General features: G+C 46.9%; 2 protein-coding genes and 1 long non-coding RNA gene across 3 annotated transcripts in view; all 3 read right to left on the bottom strand.

The window, feature by feature from the left end:
- LOC149321886 (organic cation/carnitine transporter 2-like) overlaps positions 1-5,614 on the bottom strand; it is a 46,419-nt gene extending 40,805 nt beyond the window's left edge. Inside the window, exons 1-2 of the mRNA XM_089530722.1 lie at positions 5,150-5,614; positions 1,323-1,331 (exon numbers count right to left, since the gene is read on the bottom strand). Of these exons, the coding sequence (XP_089386848.1) occupies positions 1,323-1,331; positions 5,150-5,545 (405 nt within the window). The 5' untranslated portion in view covers positions 5,546-5,614. The remainder of the gene's footprint in view (positions 1-1,322; positions 1,332-5,149) is intronic.
- Positions 5,615-12,447: 6,833 nt separating this feature from the next.
- LOC149321885 (uncharacterized) lies at positions 12,448-17,184 on the bottom strand. Its single transcript, XM_089518904.1, has 12 exons — positions 17,089-17,184; positions 16,726-16,787; positions 16,102-16,198; positions 15,431-15,480; positions 15,295-15,334; positions 14,932-14,993; positions 14,328-14,412; positions 13,595-13,728; positions 13,365-13,473; positions 13,036-13,184; positions 12,799-12,878; positions 12,448-12,567 (listed from the first exon to the last, which is right to left on the bottom strand). Exons 1-12 carry the CDS (start codon positions 17,182-17,184, stop codon positions 12,521-12,523), a joined length of 1,011 nt encoding a protein of 336 aa, XP_089375030.1. The 3' UTR covers positions 12,448-12,520.
- Positions 17,185-17,234: 50 nt separating this feature from the next.
- On the bottom strand, positions 17,235-18,581 carry LOC149321884 (uncharacterized). Its single transcript, XR_016279350.1, has 3 exons — positions 18,519-18,581; positions 17,896-17,998; positions 17,235-17,276 (listed from the first exon to the last, which is right to left on the bottom strand). It is a non-coding gene; the product is annotated as an uncharacterized LOC149321884 (long non-coding RNA).
- Positions 18,582-21,976: the final 3,395 nt, after the last annotated feature.

Here is a 21,976-nt window from a genome sequence, read left to right as displayed (position 1 = left end):
GGGATTTGTGGTGTTACAAGTTCTTTAGCCTTCTTTGCCAAAAAAAAAAGTGCTGATGCTTCACAAAACTAAAAATTCCAGGATTCTGTAAAATGGAGGCAAGACAGTTAAAGTCATTTCATTATTTCTACAGTGTAGAAGAACCCCTTGAGTTTGCATGTTTGGTCTGGATCAGATGGAGCAAGCATGGCCAATAGTAGAAGTTGTAGTCCAAAGCTTCTTGAAGGTGCCATGCCAAGGAATGATTATCTGAACTGAAATATTTTTTCTCTTCTTAAAAGCAGTTGCTTTCTACTTATAGCATGCTATATAGTAGTCAAATTGTTGTAAGTAGAAAGGGGTAAGAAGGCTGGTAAATAAATGTTTCTATACTGCAGCAGATAAATGAACTAGGACATTGGACCTTTGTTCCATTCCATCTGCAAAAAGTTCAAATGCAGGGTCACTCTAGTGTACCTTTGGAACTATTACCTATTGTAATTGTTAAGCATGTAGGTCTCATACATCCAGCCAGTACTATGGACTATGTAAATGGTTGGCATGTGTTAAGTAAATACTGTAATAAGGAACTATAGCATGTTAAACTGCTGACTGAAAAGTGTTCCACATTTTTGTTACATCATTGCAAACACACTTAGAGTAAAACTGACATCTCCATAGCAGGTAGAAGAATTTGAATGACTTGTTTCAGTATTTAATGGGGGAAATACAGTTTAAAAAAGATTGTCTGATCCCATATACTTCTGCCTGGACCTGAAGTTCAGGAGCCTTATTCTGGTGGTCTCCAAAAAACAAGACAAAACAGATGACAACTAAAGGCAGGACATTTTCAGTGGTGGTACCTCAGTTGTAAAATATCCTTCCCAGAGAACTTGCCTGGCACTATGTTGCACACTTTTAAACACCCTATGAAGATCTTTTCCTTTTCCCAAGCTTTTTCTTTTTAAAAACATGCCTCTTTGCCTTTCGATATGAGCATTAAGGCTGACAATGGTATACCAATGATAATTTAACTTATTCTTAACTTCAAATATGGTTTTAGGTTTTTGTATTCCACATAGAAAACAAATTGATAATTGGGCAATATAAAATGCTGTATGAAAATTCAGTGGCTTTAACTCCCACGCCCATTTCAGAAAGGATAAACAAACTTCAAGCAGGAAAGAAACTAGTCAGATTTTTTTTGCACTAAATCAGCAAACTGATATAAAGAGAAGTCCACAGATTTTTTATACACGGATTCAAGCATCCACGGTTTGAAAATGTTCAAAAAAGTATACATTTCAAATATCAAACCTTGATTTCCCATTTTTATAAGGGACACCATTTTGCTATGTCATTATATTTAATGGGACTTGAACATCCACAGATTTTGTTATCCACGGGGGATCTTAGAATCAAATCCCAGTGTATAACAAGGATCCGCTGTACTGTATTTTACCCCATAAATTAGAAAGAAATAAAGTTGAAACAGATCAGCAGCTTCAGCTGGCTTCGGGGTGGCATGGGGTGTGTGGCATTCAGATGATGCATGCCCTAATGCCACTCCCAAGCCAGCGTGACATTGCCCAACCATCCAGACAGTGAGGAGCATTGTGGTGCTCCAGTGACATAGCATTTACATGCTGCAGGAGCATTGAAAAGCTGCTTCTGTGGCAGAAAAGGCTCCCTTTTTTCCAGCCCAAAAAGGATTGGCATTTTGCCGCTTCTTTCTGGGTCAGAAAAATGCCAAATTGAGGAGGCTGCGGCATGTGGTTGCTACAGCCCCGATCTGGTGGTCAAAGGGCTGGTGTCAAACCACACCTTTAGGGCTGTCTGTACCAGTCCATAGACTCCAAAAACTTAGCAAAGGTGTGGAATTTTGTGGGCCTTCCAGAAAGAATGGGATAGTTAGGCCTTCGTTTGTTTCAGAAGGACTCTTCTCTGATGAAATGGAATAAATAATTCCATTTCATTCGATGTAAAAATGCACAGCCTAAATGGTAATATAATTTAAAATAGGGTAGCAAGGATGATACACATTCAAAGATGTTGTCTCTGAGAGATATAATGCTGCCATTATAGCATAAAGGTATAAAAAGTCCTTGTCTTCTGCAGTTCTCATTCTATTTTCTTCTGAAATCCCACAAATCCATACAATATCTATATCCCCAAGGACTGAGAAGGTTAAAAAAAAGAAGGAAAGTACCTAAGGAAATCTCACCTTAAAAGACTGGGCTGAACTTTGCCACTTTCTCATTGTGGGGTATCAGTCATTTAGGTTTTGCCTCCTTACTACAGTACTTCAGGCACAGAGTCACATAGGACAACCACTCCCCCATCCTCTATATATGAAGTTCTCCATATTTTGTATCACAGCAACAGATATTGAGATTGCACTAGTTTGCTCAGAGAGGCACATAGCAAAAGCACTGGTTAAAATGCAGGAGAGACAGTCGGGAGCAGGGCAGGGAGCTTATGAACACTGAAACCAGAAACAGCATGGGAACTTAGGATTTACTTTGTTCTCTGGAAAACAGGGTGGTGGTGGTGGTGATGGTTGAGACAGCTCAACCTGGGAATGAGGACAGCAGGAAAGATGCCAAACATGGGGCTGAGCTTCAGCTGACAATGGAGCAGGAACAGACTGGAGGAGGGTGAAAAGGGGGGCTTGCTATGCCATGCCTCTCTAGCAAAGCCAGGCTGACTGGCAAGCCATCAATCAGATTGCAAAGGGGTCTATCAGCACCTTTGAGATTACTATATATACTAGACTATAAGTTGATATCATGAATCAGTTGAGGGAAGGTTTGGGGCAGGTTTGATATGACCTGTGGATAAACTGAAGAAAACAATGCCAAAAAATGTATAAAATCCCAGCAGGAATAACTGTTTATGCTCACCTTAAAGGCTGGTTGGATTTGGGGGGGGGGGGGGGGTGCTTCCAGGACAAATAACACTCCTGCCTTTCGCCAGGTAATGGTTCCATTTTATGAGGTAAAATACAGTACAGTGGACCTTTGTTATACGCTGGGGTTTGGTTCCAAGATCCCCTGTGGATAACAAAATCTGTGGATGCTCATGACCCATTAAATATAATGACATAGCAAAAGGGTGTCCCTTATAAAACATGGAAAGTCAAGGTTTGATATTTGAAATGTATACTTTTTTGGAACATTTTCAAACCGTGGATGGATGAATCCATGTATAAAAAACCTGTGTGTAAGAAGGGCCGGCTGTAGTTACATGGAGCTGTGAATAAGGTGGCTCAGGTTTTAGAGTAACTGAAAGAGAGAAGTATGCAGAGAGATCTTGTCACGCCTTTGAGACTGACTAAAGGCAGAAGTTGGAAAGAGAGAGGCTGATAGCACGGGTTTCCCTAGACTTCAGCTGCCTTCCTGAGATGCCTGGGAGAAAGCAGGCTTGCGTCTAGGAAGGCTCCTGCTGCCAGCCTCTCTCTTTCACTTAAGGGCTTGTCGCATGGGATGGATGGATCCTGTGTGGAAACTGAGGTTAAACTGGAGAAAACCCCACAGAAGCTGGTAGATTTTCAGACAACGTTGGGGTTTAACCCAAACAGAAAGTGGACAAAACCCACAAAAGTGGGTTGAGCTTCACACAGCCTAAGAGCCAATGAGCATTAATGAGCATTTTGACTACGGGAAGCAGACAAGGCCTGCTACTTTTTACTTCTGGAAAATCCTGAAAGTGAAACGGAGTGGGCTTTGTTGACTTTCCATTCTGGTTTTTGTCACGTTATTGTTATTGCTTATTGATCGTGACGTGTCTGAAAATCAACCCGCTTTCGCCGTTTTCCCCTGGATTTTTAAACCCCATTTCCGCATGGGATCCACTGCGTGTCATAAGCCCCAGGGTCCCAAAGGGGCTGCAAGAGCCCTTGGCCTCCTGGTTTTCCAGACTAAGAGGGCAGGGCATGGCAGGCTTCCTTCCAGGAAAGGCAGAGGTTTCCCTGCACTTGATCCCCTTCGAGGGAGGAAGAAAGGCAGGGCAGAAGTGGGCTGAGGGGGTGCCATAAATGGACTAAAAGGCAGGACAGGGCTGCAATGGAGGGACCAGGGCACTGGATGAAGGGCTGCAATGGAGGGACCGGGGCACTGGATGAAGGGCTGCAATGGAGGGACCGGGGCACTGGATGAAGGGCTGCAATGGAGGGACCGGGGCACTGGATGAAGGGCTGCAATGGAGGGACCGGGGCACTGGATGAAGGGCTGCAATGGAGGGACCGGGGCACTGGATGAAGGGCTGCAATGGAGGGACCGGGGCACTGGATGAAGGGCTGCAATGGAGGGACCAGGGCACTGGATGAAGGGCTGCAATGGAGGGACCGGGGCACTGGATGAAGGGCTGCAATGGAGGGACCAGGGCACTGGATGAAGGGCTGCAATGGAGGGACCGGGGCACTGGATGAAGGGCTGCAATGGAGGGACCGGGGCACTGGATGAAGGGCTGCAATGGAGGGACCAGGGCACTGGATGAAGGGCTGCAATGGAGGGACCGGGGCACTGGATGAAGGGCTGCAATGGAGGGACCGGGGCACTGGATGAAGGGCTGCAATGGAGGGACCGGGGCACTGGATGAAGGGCTGCAATGGAGGGACCGGGGCACTGGATGAAGGGCTGCAATGGAGGGACCGGGGCACTGGATGAAGGGCTGCAATGGAGGGACCAGGGCACTGGATGAAGGGCACGGGCTCAAGGTCAGCCAGGTGCATGCAAGGGCCAGAGATACCCGCCGCAAAGGAAGGAGTGCAGTGGACGGATGACAGGAGGGAGGCTGCCTGAAGGCACGCTAAAACACTCCGGGAAAGAGGCACACTGGGATCTCATGGGATCGTAGAGCTGGAAGGGGCCCCGGGGGCCACCAGCCCGGCCCTCTTCTGCCATGCAGGAGCTCTCCCAGGGACAGATGGCCATCCAGCCTCTGCAGAAAGACCTCCAAGGAGGGAGACCCTAATTACTGCTCCTTAGTGATGCTGAGAATGGAGGCCCTTCGGGGGGGGGGTGAGAGGACCGGAGCTGGGTCTGCGAGCGAGAGAGTCCTGGGGAGTGGGGTGCCCTGTCCTGCCCCCGAACGAAGGAACGAACGGACGAAGGAAGGAAGGAAGGAAGGGCCGGAGGGAGGGAGGGCGTGAGGTCGTCGTGGTCGGTACCTGGGTGACGATGGTGGCGAGGTAGGGGCTGGTGCTGTACTCCCAGCCGTCGAGGCAGGGCTCGGTGGGGACGAGGCTGAGGTTGACGTCGGTTCCCGGGAGCAGGCGGGCGGCGGAGAAGTTGCGCAGGGCCTCGAGGCGGAGGCGGCGGCAGCGGTGGGGCCCCGTCCTGCCTCCGGGCCGCTGCTCCTCGGGGATGCTGGCCTCCCTCCAGGCGGCGCTCAGGTTGGCGCCCTCGGGGACCCGGCACCGGTGCTCGGGGACCCCCGCCAGGAACACCGCCGACATCCCGTTGAACCCGTTCGGCACGATGCTGGCGCTCAGCAGGAAGAACACCAGGCGCTGGAACCGGCCCCACTCCCCCAGGAACGACGTCCACGAGTCGTAGTCGCCCATGGCGTCCGGCGGAGAGGAGGAGAAGGCGGCCGCCAGAGAGGCCGGGAACCGCGGGCGCAGGGGGGCAGCAGCAGCAGGAGGAGCAGGAGGCTGCCCCGCCGGGCCCTTGGACGCCGCCTCCGCCTCCGCCTCCGCCTCCGCCTCCCAGGGCGAGGGCCAGGAGCAGGAAGGCGGCTCGGCCGCGGCAGCCATGCCCTCGGAGGCGGGGCTGGCCCCAGGAAGACTCCCCGGCCCTGCCCACTTTCAGGCCTCCTCCTCCTGGGGAGCAGGAGCTGCCTCAGCCTCCGCCGCCTCAGCAACCGCCGCCCTTCCCGCCCGGGAGCGGGAGAAGGCCTCGGCCCTGCGTCCGTTATCGGCCGAAGCCGCCTGCCCTCGCGCCCCGGTCCCACGAGAGGCGGAGGCGGAGGCGGAGGCGGAGGCGGAGGAGGGCCCTCTCTCTCCCGGAGGAGGAGGAGGAGGAGAAGGAGGAGGAGGCCAGCGCCGGCCCTGGGCTCCCAGACACAGAGGACAGCGGCTGATTTGCATTCCTATTTGGACTTTACTACAGTCATCGTCTTTTATTATTTCATTTTAATTTTATTATCTCGTTGTACATTTATATTTGTTTTATTTTTATTATTGCATTTCATTTTGCATTTACATTTATTTTATTATTTTATTTAATTATTTCATTTCCTTTTATAGTTATTTTATTTTATTACTTCATTTTAAATTTATATTATTTTATTATTCATATCTTATTTCATTTCAATTTCTATATTTGTTTTATTTTATTATTTCATTTTATATTATATTTATTTGATTTTATTATTTTTATTTTTATTACTTCATTTTATTTTATATTTATATTATTTCATTTCATTTTATATTTATATATTTCATTTTATTATATTTTATTTCATTTTATTTTATATTTATATATATTTATTTTATATTTATTTTATTTTATTATTTCTTTTTATATTTATTTGATTTTATTATTTTTATTTTATTTTATTACTTCGTTTTATTTTATATTTACATTATTTTATTTCATTTTATATTTATATATTTCATTTTATTATATTTTATTTCATTTTATTTTATATTTATATATATTTTATATTTATTTTATTTTATTATTTCTTTTTATATTTATTTGATTTTATTATATTTATTTTATTTTATTACTTCGTTTTATTTTATATTTACATTATTTTATTATTTATACGTTCTTTTATTGTTTCATTTCATTTTATATTTTTATTTTGTTTCATTTTGCTCCTGTGCCGCCTTTCTCCCACAGAAGGGACCCAAGGCAGCTCACAGTATAAAAACACATTAAAACAAGTTTTTAAAGGACAGTTAAAAGAAATACTAATTAAAACACCACAAAGTTTAAATGTAAACATACACACATTAAAAAAAACCCTTTTTTATACATGTCCGGAGAGAGCCGTGTTGTTGTTCCTCTTCTTCTTGTGTGTCTTGTGTGCCTTCGTGTCATTCCCAGCCCTGAGGCCATGGACCGATCCTGGATTTTTCTTGGCAAGGCTTGTTCAGAGGGGTGTTCTTTTGGCCATTGCCTTCCCCTGAGGCTGAGAGAGTGTGCTTGCCTAAGCTCAATGCCCCAGTCTAAAAATACCTTTGAAGCTTATTTTATTGTTGAGGACATTTTTCACACCCATACAAAATAACCATATTTCATTCATTGTGCATATACAATTATTGTAATTCAAAAGCCCAAGGAAAGCGTTTATGAGCCTGAACGCATTAATGATGTACATTTGCTGGTACCTTGCTCTCGCACTATCACTTGTCAAATCCAGAACTGGTTAAATTAGGTTCAGAAAAGATGAGGACATGTTCCCCAAAGGAGATCTGGAACAAGCCTGCCTTGTCTTTTGAGCCATTAAAAGTGCAGTATTCGTGTGTTATGTGCCTTCAAGTTGGTTCTGACATATGGCAACCCTAAGGCAAGCCTATCGTGGGGTTTTCTCAGCAATACTTTGATCAGAGGAGGTTTACCATTGCCTTCCCCTGATCAATACCCTAATCTAAAACTCAGAGATCAAAAGTACTTTTTCTTTAAAAATCAAAGCTCTTTTCTTTTTCTTTATTTCCTCCTTTTTTCTCTCTAGAAGGCCCCCAAATACACTCTAGGGATTGCTTTTCTATGCTGTTGGAGGCCTCCTGTCCCCACACTTGAAGTCAATTTTGCACTTTAAAAAAATTGCCCCAAAGTGCTCCAGAATTTCTACTGGGGGGCATGGGGTATTTTCCCATCACATTTTGTGGGTCCCCAGGTCAATTTAGGCCCAGGAGAGGCCCTTTCTGAAATCCCAACTATGGTCAAAGTGTCCCCCTAACCTCCTGAGCAGTTTGGTTTGTGTGTGTGTGTGTGTGTGTGTGTGTGTATGCATGATTGTTTTTTCTACTCTTTAAAATTCTTTTTGTGGAATCAAATGTAGCCCTTCAAGGGCTCCTGGGGGCTAATGCACCCCTATAGCCTTTAACAGTCGCCCACCAAAGATTTCTTTACTTTAGAAGGGCCTCTGAGGAAAGTGTTGCTGCAACATTTTCTTTTTGCTCTCAAGGAAAGTGGCAGCTGTGCTATTTTTAGGTTGCTAAGAGGACATCAGAAGCAAGTCCCTAAAGAGGACACTAGGATATGAATACAAATATGACCATGGATGATTTAAACAACATTAACGCAGACAATGAAGTCATTGAAATAGTTTAAGGTTTTCCATTCATTGATCAGAATGGATGGAGATTGTAGCAGAGAATTCAGAAGAAGGTTTGGACATGGAAGGGCCACTGCAAAGGAACTGGAACACTAAAATCAGGATGATCCACGCCATTGTATTTCCCATTTATTTCCCATTCTCTTTGAACACTGGACAATGAAGAAAGCTGGTAGGAAGGAAACCAAGGACCTTGCTGCATGGATATCGTTGCCCAAATGCTCCAGATGCGAAGTGTGACCAAAGCACGTCCTGCTCTTCTCCCGTTCTCAAATTGTTCGCAGAGCAGCCATTTTGTAATAATGGGATCTTCTGTTATTACGTGAACAATTCGTCGACGGGAGGAAAGGTCCCAAGAGCTCCGCAGATACCGCAAACTACTAAAAAGACCAATACGTAGATAAAATCAAGTCTTAACTCTCCCTAGAAGCCAAGATGACTAAACCGAGGCTGCCTTACTTTGGCCATGTCACGAGAAGACATGGCTCACAATAAGGCTTGGAGAGCAGTAGGACAAGAAGAAGACTGCTTTCCAGATGGATAGACTGAGTCAGGGAAGGTCCTGGGCGACCGAAATGGTGAAGGATCTGGAAATCGTGCCTTATGAGGAAAGACTTAGGGAGCAGGGTATGTTTAGCCTGGAGAAGAGATGGTTAAGAGGTGATATGATAGCCCTGTTTAAATATTTGAAGGGGTGTCCTATTGACTGCAACCCAGGATGGATGCATTGCTCCATCGCCATAGGAGTCTCTAGCCATGAGTGGCTGGGCCAACGTGTGCTTTGGAGTCCCTCTTCTCCATCTTCATTTTCCACAGCTGGGTGTTCAGAGCCACTTTGGAGCAATCAGATCCTTGCGCACTGTGGTAGGTGGCGGCTTCTAGATCAGAGAACTCCATGCTGCTGATCCCTATCTATGCCAATAGCTTCTGCTCCTTTACATTTCAGATGAAAACTTGGATCACAGAGCCACAGAATCATAGAGTTGGAAGAGACCCCAAGGGCCATTCAGTCCAACCCCATTCTGCCATGCAGGAACTCTCAATCCAAGCATCCCCATTGACAGATGGCCATCCAGCCTCTGTTTAAAGATCTTCAAAGAAGGAGACCCCACCACTCTCAGAGGGAGCATCTTCCACTATCCAACAACTCTTACTGTCAGGATATTCCTCCTAATGTTGAGCTGGAATCTCTTTTCCTGTAACTCAAATCCATTGCTCTGGGTCCTATTCTCTGGAGCAGCAGAAAAAAAGCTTGCTCCCTCCTCAATATGGCATCCCTTCAAGTATTTAAACAGGGCTATCATATCACCTCTTAACCTTCTCTTCTCCAGGCTAAACACCCCCAGTTCCCCAAGTCTCTCCTCATAAGGCATGGTCATCCAAACCCATCACCATTTTGGTCGCCCTCCTCTGGACATGCTCCAGCTTCTCAACATGGAAGCCCCTTGATGTTTCTAACTAGGACCAGGGAAGGGTTCCTGCATGTCAGCATCAGGTTGGACTGATGGCCTTTGTGGTCTCTTGCAACTCTACAATCTGTGAGCAAAGCAGGAACATGGTAATGGCATTTGCACCAATCGTGGAAGCAGGAACTCACACTGATTCCTTCCCAGAGGTATGAAGGGAATGTGGACTAGGAAGCCGGTTCACAAGCCACACAGGCCTAGAGCCCTTGGCAGCCTCCATCTCTTTGAATGAGTATCCATTAGTCAGCAAGGTTCACGAAGGAGCCAACCTTTGGTGGAGGCAAGAGGCCAGGGAGTCAATCCATTTGCCACAATTGGCTGCTTCAAAACCCCGGTGGTGGCACTTCCAGCACTTATGGTGCCTGTAAGCCACATGTGGCTCCTTGGAAAGTGGTGGAGTCTCCTTCCTTGGAGGTCTTTAAACAGAGGCTGGATGGCCATCTGTCACAGGGGATGCTTTGATTGAGAGTTCCTGCATGGCAGAATGAGGTTGGACTGGATGGCCCTTTCGGAACCCAAAAGCGCAATGTTATTTGCAGGCAACACATTTCTTCCCTTATAACTCTTTTCTCCCCTCCCACTTTGGTACTTCGTTTCCCAATATAATCTGCCCGTTATTGCCTCTCACATTTTCCTCTTCTGTAATAATGTTATTTATTCATGATGCTTTGGCGCTTGATGTATATACATCATATTTATTGTCTTATTAATGTTTCATCGTTCTCCCCGGCTGATTAACATATCAAGAGATCTTATTAAGGGGGCTCTGTTTTAATTCCTTTAAGACGGCTGGCATATTTTTTTGTTTTGATTGTTAAACTTTTAATGACTTTCTAAAAACAACAACAACAACAACAACACGGAAATGAATTCCGGATGCAATGCTGTTCAATCAAATACATTTATTGGCTTGCTTTCTTTTTTAAGGGAAATGTCTCTGTATTTGTAGCAATGCATTTGTCACCACAAAAGAGACCAACGGTGGGAAGGTGCAATTGTCCTCATGCCAGGCAAACCGCCTTTCCAAAAGATCAATACAACTTGACTGGGCAAAGCAAGATGCTGGATGATATGGACCAGGATGAGAGCCAGTGTAGTATCATGGTTTGAGCGTTCAACTATGACTCTTGAGACCACAAGAGCCATCCAATCCAACCCCATTCTGCCATGCAGGAATTCTCAAGCAAAGCATCCCCAACAGATGGCCATCCAGACTCTGTTTAAAGACCTCCAAAGAAGGAGACTCCACCACTTTCCAAGTCAGCGTCTTCCACTGTTGAACAGCTCTTACTGTCAGAAGGTTCCTCCTAATGTTGAGCTGGAATCTCTTGTCCTGGAGCTTGCATCCATTGCTCTGGGTCCCTATTCTCTGGAGCAGCAGAAAGCAAGCATCCTTAATATGACACTGCTTCAATACAGCAGGAAAGAAAGGGTCTGGAAACCATGCCCTATGAGGAATGACTCAGGGAGCTGGGGATGTTCAGCCTAGAGAAGAGAAGGTTAAGGGGTGATATGATAGTCCTGTTTAAATACTTGAAGGGATGCCACATTGAGGAGGGAGCAAGCTTGTTTTCTGCTGTTCCAGAGACTAGTATCTGGAGCAATGGATGCAAGCTCCAGGAAAAGAGATTCCAGCTCAACATTAGGAGGAACTTCCTGAGAGTAAGGGCCGTTTGACAGTAGAATAAACTCCCTCGGAGTGTAGTGGAGTCTCCTTCCTTAGAGGTCTTTAAACAGAGGCTGGATGGCCATCTGTCAAAGGGGATGCTTCGACTGAGAGTTCCTGCATGGCAGAATGGGGTTGGACTGGATGGCCCTTGGGGTCTCTTCCAACTCTAGGATTCTATGATTCTAAGCAACTTAGGAATAGAGGCATGGCCCCCACTTAATGTTCCCCACTTATTCCTCCTTGGGACCCCCCCAAAATTTCCCCCCTACAACCCCACCTCCCACCCACCCCAAAATCCCCAAAGTCCATGCATAAAGTTTGCAAAATTGCAATGCTCTTTTGCAAAATTCTCTGCATCTATGTGTGCTTGCAAAAACTTTCCACTTCTTCCCCTCTTCCTTCCTTCCTTCCTTCCTTCCTTCCTTCCTTCCTTCCTTCCTTCCCAGCTGCAAAAATGCGAATTCCAGAGGAGGAGTTAAGGTGGATCCAATATAACAACAACAAAAACAACAATAACAATAATAACAACAATATATTTATTTGTTTCCCATCCCTGCTTTTTTCAGGGTCGAGATGGATAATAGCAAAGCTCAAATACAAATTATATGGTAATAAATAAATAAATATATGGTAATAATAAAAACATTCCCTTAATTTCCCCAAACCTCCTCCCCTCCCACCTTCACATATAGACCATAACAATAAAACCACACAATAAACAATAATATTACTTAAAACAATGAAAACAGGAGTGGCATTAGGGGGGGCTGGTTTGGACAGACAAATAGTCCTGTTCTATTAGGTCAGTCTGGGAAGACCCACCAAAAGAGATCAATCTTGGGGCCATTCTAGGGGCGACTGCCATTAAAATGAATGGGTCATGCGGCCTCGGCCTGGCTGCAGATCTTAGTATCCGGGGATGGCAAGCCCATATTGTCCCCAATGATGGTATGCATGCACCCGCACCGCCAGAAGGGACAAAAGCCTTCCCCAAGGGGTCCGTCCAATGGGCAGGGAAGAGGAGAATTTGCCCCGGTGAATTGTCCTAGGAAGCCTCCACTGATCCTCCAGAGATTCCTAAGAGGCACCTCTTCCCTCGGCCAGGCGTTAAAGCTTATACAGCCCAGATTTCTTCCCTGCAGGAGCGCTGGCATTGTATGCCTGGAAAAGAAGAGAAGACAGAGAAGTTTTTGACTTCTCCTTTGAAGCCCATGGGTTGTAATATCCCACATGGACATTCATCCAGACTTCTTCTATCGTTTACCCCAGTAAAGCTGTGAACAATCCCATTCCCCCTTTCTTTTGGGGTGGAGGGATCACCGCCACTCAGGAGTTGGGAAAGGGGGGAAAGGCCCTCTCCCCCAGAGAGAGACAGAGGGAACCAATACTCACCCCGACGGGTGACCTCAAGCAAGGCCTCAATGTCAGGCATGTACTTGTCTAACAGCGCATTGATGCTGTGACTTAATTCCCTGCAGAGAAGAAAGAGTGAATATGACCTCACTAAGTCAACAGAAAACCCTGTTTGTTCAGTAGAGAGATTTGCATTCCTCCATCTGGCCCCATCCATTGGTCTAGAAACCCCCACGGACCCTTTCTCCCTCAACCTCTACTTGTAACACAACTTACTCCTGCAACTCCTTGTGGGTCTCAGCATGGAAAATAGATTCACGTGTGACACCGAGCAAAGCCTTGGAAACGAAGGGTACCCACGGCTCCAGAATATCATCATCCGTGATGACATCTGTGATTACTTCAATCGCCTTTATCGCCTTCAGCTGAGTTGAGAAAGAAATTCTGGTCTCAATAAAAGGACAACACTTGCAAACAATAAGGAAAGAGACCAAGGGTCACCCGGCCCTTCTCCCCAATTCTCAAAGACAAGGTGCAGCCTTTGAATTTGCTCTGCATGGAGCAGCCATGTGAGGGTCAGCAGGAAAGACCCCTGATGTCCTTACCTTCCTCAACCAGGACGACTCCTTCACCTCGGCCATGAGGAATAGTAACGCATGCTCCAGGTCGCAATATGAAGAAGTGATGACTTCAATCAGGAGCTTATCACAGGTTCTGTCAAGAGAAACAGGGAAGGAGAGGCAAGTTGCATGCTTACTGGACTTCCTGCCCCGGAGAGGGAATATAAGCTCAGGGCCCCAGGGATGCATGGGAGACTAAGAGGCAGTCCACCTACCTTTTGGGTGACTCTAAATAGTGATCTAGGATTAATTCTAAATCCCGCTGGGCCGCAATGTCTGCAAATAACTCGGCCATTGTAGGGTTCAGATGGTAGAACCACTCACAGAGAGGAGACAGAGCCTTCTTTCCCTGGGGAAAGGGGGAGAGGAGGGAAATTAGGTAACTGCCACCTTCAAAGGCTCCATTCGCATGTTTGGACACGTAGGACGTGTCCTGGAAGGTGTCATGGCCACCCTGCTCAATGGGCCTCTTCTTCACGCTCATAACAGAAGACCTTTTGAGATTCCTCCTGATAAGGAGGTGGAAACGTCCTGGAAAAGGAGGAGGTCAGTATCCTTCCCTGCCTGACCACAGATCATGGTCCCTTCTCAAGACTCTATTGGGGACTTTTCTGTGGGTCCAGAAGGGCAACAGATGTATAAACACATACAGTCGGCCCTCCTTATCCATGGATTTTTTATACAAGGATACACGGCTTGAACATACTCCAAAAAAGGACAACTTCCAAAGATCAAACCTTGTTTTGCCAATTTATAGAAGGGATACCATTTTGCTCTGCCATCATATTGAACGGGACTTGAGCATCCATGGATTTTGTTATCCATGGAACCAAACCGCAGCGGATAACAAGTTCCAACTCTGTGTGTGTGTGTGTATCTATTAAAAATAAACAAATAAATACATAATAAGAGGCCCCCTTCTGAGGGTCAGCTAGATTCTTTCCTTACAGGCAAGGGGCCAATCTCCTCCCGGTCAAACATTGGAGACGTCTCCAACTCCTCCTCAGCACACTCCCCCATTGGCTCCAGAGGTCTAAAATGGGGACAGAAAGTTCATGAAGTGTGACAACTTCAGAGCATCCCTCGGGGCAGCATGATGCTCCAGACAGCCTACTGAGGGACCTCAATGGCATCCTTATGGAAACCCATGGACTAATGAAGAGAGTGCTCCTTCCAGAAGCACCCAGCCATGTCTCCAGGGTGAGGCATTACAGAAGCCATCCCTCCCAGGTGGGAACACATTACCCATCTGAAGCCAAGGGGGTTCTTTCTGGAAGCTGGGAGGAGAGACAATACAGTGCGCCCACTCCATATGCGGGTGCACCATACGTGGCTTCCTGTTTACGCGGAAGCCGCGCGGCAATCAAATGAATGGCAAGCATGAGCCCCATTATACTGAATGGGAGCATAGGCAGAATTTGCCTTATGTGGCAGGGATTGGAATGGATCTCCGCGAAAGGCAAGGCTCCACTGTACAAAGGCCCGAATAGAAGCCCACCCATGGCCCCTCTTGGACCCACATGCTCTTTGGAGATGTCAAGAAAAAGAGTACCTCTGATCCCCGTCTTCCTTGTTTTGGGTTTCTGGGGTTGCCTCCTCCATTTCTGGGGAAACCTTTCACAAGAAAAGAAGAATGCATTTGGACACTTCTCCACTGAAGAAGGGCTAACCATCTCCATCTCTCAGGAGAAGGGGAACTGCATTTAAAGGCAAGCAAACGCATAGCTATCGGGGGACATTCTTATATTAGAACGTGTGCAGCCCAGACATTGTTGGACTGCAATTCCAAGTATTCCTGGCAGCTGGTTCTGCTGCCCAGGGCTGCTGGGACTGACAGTTGAGCCACATTGGACGCATGGAGTACATTTATGGGGAAATGTATTACAAACCAGGAGCCAACCCTTCCCCAACTTACCTCAATGATGGCTGGTTCATCCAAGGCTTCTTCTTGGAAGCTGGAAGGAGAGACAAGACAAAGGTCGGAATAGAAGCCCACCCATGGCTCCTCCATGGCCCCACATGCCCTTTTGAGATGGAAAGAATGGTAGTACCTCTGAACCTCGTCTTCCTCCATGGGCACCTCATCCTTTTCTGAGGAATCCTTTCAAAGGAAAAGAAGAAATGCAGTAGATTCATGGATAAATGTAGGACATTACAAAACAGAAGTCAACACACACACCCAACTAATATCAATGTAAATGCATGCTTCTTAGCCATGCTCGTAACAGAGGACATTTTGGAATTCCTCCTGGTCAGGAGGTTGAAACACAGGACATGTCCTGGAAAAGAAGGACACCTGGTCACCCTCGAGAGGAAGAGTCGGGGCCCTTCCATGCCTGCCCACAGGCCATGGTCCCTTCTCAGGACCCTAGTGGGCACTCTTCAGTGGGTCCAGGAGGGCAACAGATGTACAAACACATACAGTTAGCCCTCCTTATCCATGGATTTTTTCTACAAGGATACATGGCTTGAACATATTCGAAAAAAGTACAACTTCCAAAGAGAAAACCTTGGTTTCACATTTTATAGAAGGGACACCATTTTGCTCTGCCATCATATTGAATGGGACGTGAGCATCCATGGATTTTGTTATCCATGCAACGAAACCCCAGCGGATAACAAGTTCCAACTCTGTGTGTGTTAGTGTGTATCTTTTAAAAATAAATAAATAAATACATAATAAGAGGACCCCTTCTGAGCATCAGCCAGATTCTGTCCTTACCGGCAAGGGGCGAATCTCCTCCCTGTCAAACATCGGAGAGGTCTCCAACTCCTCCTTCTCTTTCTCCTCAGCACACTCCCCCATTGGCTCCGGAGGTCTAAAATGGGGACAGAAAGTTCATGAAGTGTGACACCTTTAGATCATCCCTCTGGGGCAGCATGATGCTCCAGACAGCCCACTCAGGGACCACAAGGGCATCCTTATGGAAACCCATGGACTGAATAAGAGAGTGCTCCTTCCAGAGGCACCCAGCCATTTCTCCAGGGTGAGGCATTACAGAAGCCATCCCTCCCACGTGGGAACACATTACCCATCTGAAGCCAAGGGGATTCTCTCCGGAAGCTGGGAGGAGAGACAATACAGTGCGCCCGTTCCATACGCGGGCGCACCATACATGGCTTTCTGTTTACGCAGAAGCCGCATGGCAATCAAATGAATGGCGAGCATGAGCCCTATTATACTGTGAATGAGGCTCAAGCATAGGCAGAAGTTGCCTTATGTTAGGGGATTCAGAACAGATCCCTGCATAAGGCAAGGTTCCACTGTACAAAGGCCTGAATGAAAGCCCACCCATGGCCCCTCTTGGGCCCACATGCTCTTTGGAGATGTCAAAAAATAGAGTACCTCTGATCCCCGTCTTCCTCGTTTTGGGTTTCTGGGGTTCCTTCCTCCATTTCTGGGGAAACCTTTCACAAGAAAAGGAGAATGCATTTAGAGATTTCTCCACTGAAAAAGGGCTTACTGTCTCTGTCTCTCAGGAGAAGGGAAATTGCACTTGAAGGCACGCAAATGCAGAGCTATCGGGGGACATTCTTATATTAGAACTTGTGCAGCCCAGACGTTGTTGGACTGTAACTCCCAGTATTCCTAGCCACTGGCTCTGCTGCCCAGGGCTGTTGGGACTGACAGTTGAGCCACATGGGATGCATGGAGTACATTTATGGGAAAATGTATTACAAACCAGGAGCCAACCCTTCCCCAACTTACCTCAATGATGGCAGGTTCATCCAAGGCTTCTTCTTGGAAGCTGGAAGGAGAGACAAGACAAAGGTCAGAACAGAAGCCCACCCATGGCTCCTCCATGGCCCCACATGCCCATTGGAGATGGAAAAAGCATGGTAGTACCTCTGAACCTCATCTTCCTCCGTGGGCACCTCATCCTTTTCTGAGGAATCCTTTCAAAAGAAAAGAAGAAATGCAGTACATTCATGGATAAATGTAGGACATTACAAAACAGAAGTCAACACACACACCCAACTAATATCAATGTAAATGCATGCTTCTTAGCCATGCTCATAACGTAGTACATTTTGGAATTCCTCCTGGTCAGGAGGTTGAAACATAGGACATGTCCTAGAAAAGAAGGACACCTGGTCATCCTCGAGAGGAAGGGTCCGGGCCCTTCCCTGCCTGACCACAGGCCATGGTCCCATCTGAGGACCCTAGTGGGCACTCTTCAGTGGGTCCAGGAGGGCAACAGATGTACAAACACATACAGTTAGCCCTGCTTATCCATGGATTTTTTCTACAAGGATACACGGCTTGAACATACTCCAAAAAAGTACAACTTGCAAAGATCAAACCTTGGTTTGCCATTTTATAGAAGGGACACCATTTTGCTCTGCCATCATATTGAATGGGACTTGAGCATCCATGGATTTTGTTATCCACGGAATCAAACCCCAGCAGATAACAAGTTCCAACTCTCTGTGTGTGTGTGTATCTATTAAAAATAAACAAATAAATACATAATAAGAGGACCCCTTCTGAGGGTCAGCCAGATTCTTTCCTTACAGGCAAGGGGCCAATCTCCTCCCGGTCAAACATTGGAGAGGTCTCCAACTCCTCCTCCTTCTCCTCTTTCTCCTCAGCACACTCCCCCATTGGCTCCGGAGGTCTAAAATGGGGACAGAAAGTTCATGAAGTGTGATACCTTCAGATCATCCCTCTGGGGCAGTATGATGCTCCAGACAGCCCACTGAGAGACCACAAGGGCATCCTTATGGAAGCCCATGGACTAATGAAGAGAGTGGTCCTTCCAGAAGCACCCAGTCATGTCTCCAGGGTGAGGCACTGCAGAAGCCATCTCTCCCAGGTGGGAACACATTACCCATCTGAAGCCAAGGGGGTTCTTTCTGGAAGCTGGGAGGAGAGACAATACAGTGCGCCCACTCCATATGCGGGTGCACCATACGTGGCTTCCTGTTTACGCGGAAGCCGCGCGGCAATCAAATGAATGGCAAGCATGAGCCCCATTATACTGAATGGGAGCATAGGCAGAATTTGCCTTATGTGGCAGGGTTTAGAATGGATCTCCACATAAGGCAAGGCTCCACTGTACAAAGGCCCGAATAGAACCCCACCCATGGCCGCTCTTGAACCCACATGCTCTTTGGAGATGTCAAAAAATAGAGTACCTCTGATCCCCGTCTTCCTCGTTTTGGGTTTCTGGGGTTCCTTCCTCCATTTCTGGGGAAACCTTTCACAAGAAAAGGAGAATGCATTTAGAGATTTCTCCACTGAAAAAGGGCTTACTGTCTCTGTCTCTCAGGAGAAGGGAAATTGCACTTGAAGGCACGCAAATGCAGAGCTATCGGGGGACATTCTTATATTAGAACTTGTGCAGCCCAGACGTTGTTGGACTGTAACTCCCAGTATTCCTAGCCACTGGCTCTGCTGCCCAGGGCTGTTGGGACTGACAGTTGAGCCACATGGGATGCATGGAGTACATTTATGGGAAAATGTATTACAAACCAGGAGCCAACCCTTCCCCAACTTACCTCAATGATGGCAGGTTCATCCAAGGCTTCTTCTTGGAAGCTGGAAGGAGAGACAAGACAAAGGTCAGAACAGAAGCCCACCCATGGCTCCTCCATGGCCCCACATGGCCATTGGAGATGGAAAGAATGGTAGTACCTCTGAACCTCGTCTTCCTCCGTGGGCACCTCATCCTTTTCTGAGGAATCCTTTCAAAGGAAAAGAAGAAATGCAGTAGATTCATGGATAAATGTAGGACATTACAAAACAGAAGTCAACACACACACCCAACTAAGATCAATGTAAATGCATGCTTCTTAGCCATGCTCATAACGGAGTACATTTTGGAATTCCTCCTGGTCAGGAGGTTGAAACATAGGACATGTCCTAGAAAAGAAGGACACCTGGTCATCCTCGAGAGGAAGGGTCCGGGCCCTTCCCTGCCTGACCACAGGCCATGGTCCCATCTGAGGACCCTAGTGGGCACTCTTCAGTGGGTCCAGGAGGGCAACAGATGTACAAACACATACAGTTAGCCCTGCTTATCCATGGATTTTTTCTACAAGGATACACGGCTTGAACATACTCCAAAAAAGTACAACTTGCAAAGATCAAACCTTGGTTTGCCATTTTATAGAAGGGACACCATTTTGCTCTGCCATCATATTGAATGGGACTTGAGCATCCATGGATTTTGTTATCCACGGAATCAAACCCCAGCAGATAACAAGTTCCAACTCTGTGTGTGTGTGAGTGTGTATCTATTAAAAATAAATAAATAAATACATAATAAGAGGACCCCTTCTGAGGGTCAGCCAGATTCTTTCCTTACAGGCAAGGGGCCAATCTCCTCCCGGTCAAACATTCGAGAGGTCTCCAACTCCTCCTCCTTCTCCTCTTTCTCCTCAGCACACTCCCCCATTGGCTCCGGAGGTCTAAAATGGGGACAGAAAGTTCATGAAGTGTGATACCTTCAGATCATCCCTCTGGGGCAGTATGATGCTCCAGACAGCCCACTGAGAGACCACAAGGGCATCCTTATGGAAGCCCATGGACTAATGAAGAGAGTGCTCCTTCCAGAAGCACCCAGCCATGTCTCCAGGGTGAGGCATTACAGAAGCCATCCCTCCCATGTGGAAACACATTACCCATCTGGAGCCGAGGGGGTTCTTTCTGGAAGCTGGGAGGAGACAATACAGTGCTCCCGCTCCATACGCGGGTGCACCATACATGGCTTCCTGTTTACGCGGAAGCCGCGCGGCAATCAAATGAATGGCAAGCATGAGCCCCATTATACTGAATGGGAGCATAGGCAGAATTTGCCTTATGCGGCAGGGTTTGGAATGGATCTCCGCGTAAGGCAAGGCTCCACTGTACAAAGTCCCGAATAGAACCCCATCCATGGCCCCTCTTGGACCCATATGCTCTTTGGAGATGTCAAGAAAAAGAGTACCTGTGATCCCCGTCTTCCTCGTTTTGGATTTCTGGGGTTCCTTCCTCCATTTCCGGGGAAACCTTTCACAAGAAAAGAAGAATGCATTTAGAGACTTCTCCACTGAAAAAGGGCTTACTGTCTCTGTCTCTCAGGAGAAGGGAAATTGCACTTGAAGGCACGCAAATGCAGATCTATCGGGGGACATTCTTATATTAGAACGTGTGCAGCCCAGACGTTGTTGGACTGTAACTCCCAGTATTCCTAGCCACTGGCTCTGCTGCCCAGGGCTGTTGGGACTGACAGTTGAGCCACATGGGATGCATGGAGTACATTTATGGGAAAATGTATTACAAACCAGGAGCCAACCCTTCCCCAACTTACCGCTAAGATGGCAGGATCATCCAAGGCTTTATTCTGGAAGCTGGTAGGAGAGACAAGACAAAGGTCAGAATAGAAGGCCACCCATGGCTCCTCCATGGCCCCACATTGCCACTGGAGATGGAAAGAATGGTAGTACCTCTGAACCTCGTCTTCCACCTTATTTCTGGCCTCCGCGGGCACCTCCTCCATTTCCAAGGAATCCTTTCAAAGGAAAAGAAGAAATGCAGTACATTCATGGAAGAAGTAATCACACACATTGTAAATGCATGCTTCTTAGCCATGCTCATAATGGAGGACATTTTGGAATTCCTCCTGGTCAGGAGGTTGAAACATAAGACATGTCCTGGAAAAGGAGGACACCTGGTCACCCTCGAGAGGAAGGGTCAGGGCCCTTCACTGCCTGACCACAAGCCATGGTCCTGTCTCAGGACACTAGTGGGCAAAAGATGAGGCCCCTCTGTGGATCTGAAAGACTCTTTCCTTACCGAGAAAGAGGGCTGGACCTCCACGGCAAGAGCAGGACAGGCAACGTCCTCCTTCTTGACGCAGGTTGCTTGCGGCTCCGTAAGTCTGGAATAGAGACAGGAAAAGGCCATTCAATGTGACAATTTCAGAACATCTCTAGCACCACTGACCATCTTTCCTGTCCAGTGATGCGGCCAGAATGGCGCTCTAGAAAGCCCACTGGTGGGCCACAAGAGTGGCATCCTCAGGTGGATCTCTGATCCCTTCCGTAAAGCCGTAGCATGGATACCGAAAAAGACCTCAGAGCACAGGGGAGAGGTCAGGAAAAATGAACCCTAAACCTAAAAGCCCCACTTAGCCTTTCCCCACTTCCCAAAGGGAGATATGGGCCTCATTCCCACACAACTGGTGTGTGATCTGAACCGATGGATCTATTTGACATTGGATTGTGGTTTACACTACACTTGCCCCGATTGCATTTTCTATCATTTTCTGGCACCAAAATAAACCGCTTGTGGTTCCCATTCATGAATGAGTGGATTCAAAATGATTCAGTTCCAGCCGGCCGTAGGGGAAATTTGAATCGATTCTGATCCGCTTGTGGTTCACGACACTTGCACGGAATCGATTTATCGAAAAAGAAGTGGGAGAAAAATCAACGTCAAAAACGTGGTTTAAATGCATCTGGAGCATGCCCCCCCTCAGAATGACTCCAGCAATTCGGATTAAGTGGGAACCAGGGTCATTTGAACTGGTTTCTTGCCATCGGGTTTAAAAGGTAGTGAGAAGTAGGCCATGAAAACACCAGCAGATTTACATCTCCCTAGCAAACAACAA

Source organism: Sceloporus occidentalis, unplaced genomic scaffold, assembly GCF_023333645.1.
Source record: "Sceloporus occidentalis isolate IW3139 unplaced genomic scaffold, rSceOcc1.0.p SCAF_1, whole genome shotgun sequence".
In the NCBI taxonomy this organism is placed as follows: Eukaryota; Metazoa; Chordata; class Lepidosauria; order Squamata; family Phrynosomatidae; genus Sceloporus; species Sceloporus occidentalis.
This window is presented reverse-complemented; position numbering and strand designations above follow the sequence as displayed.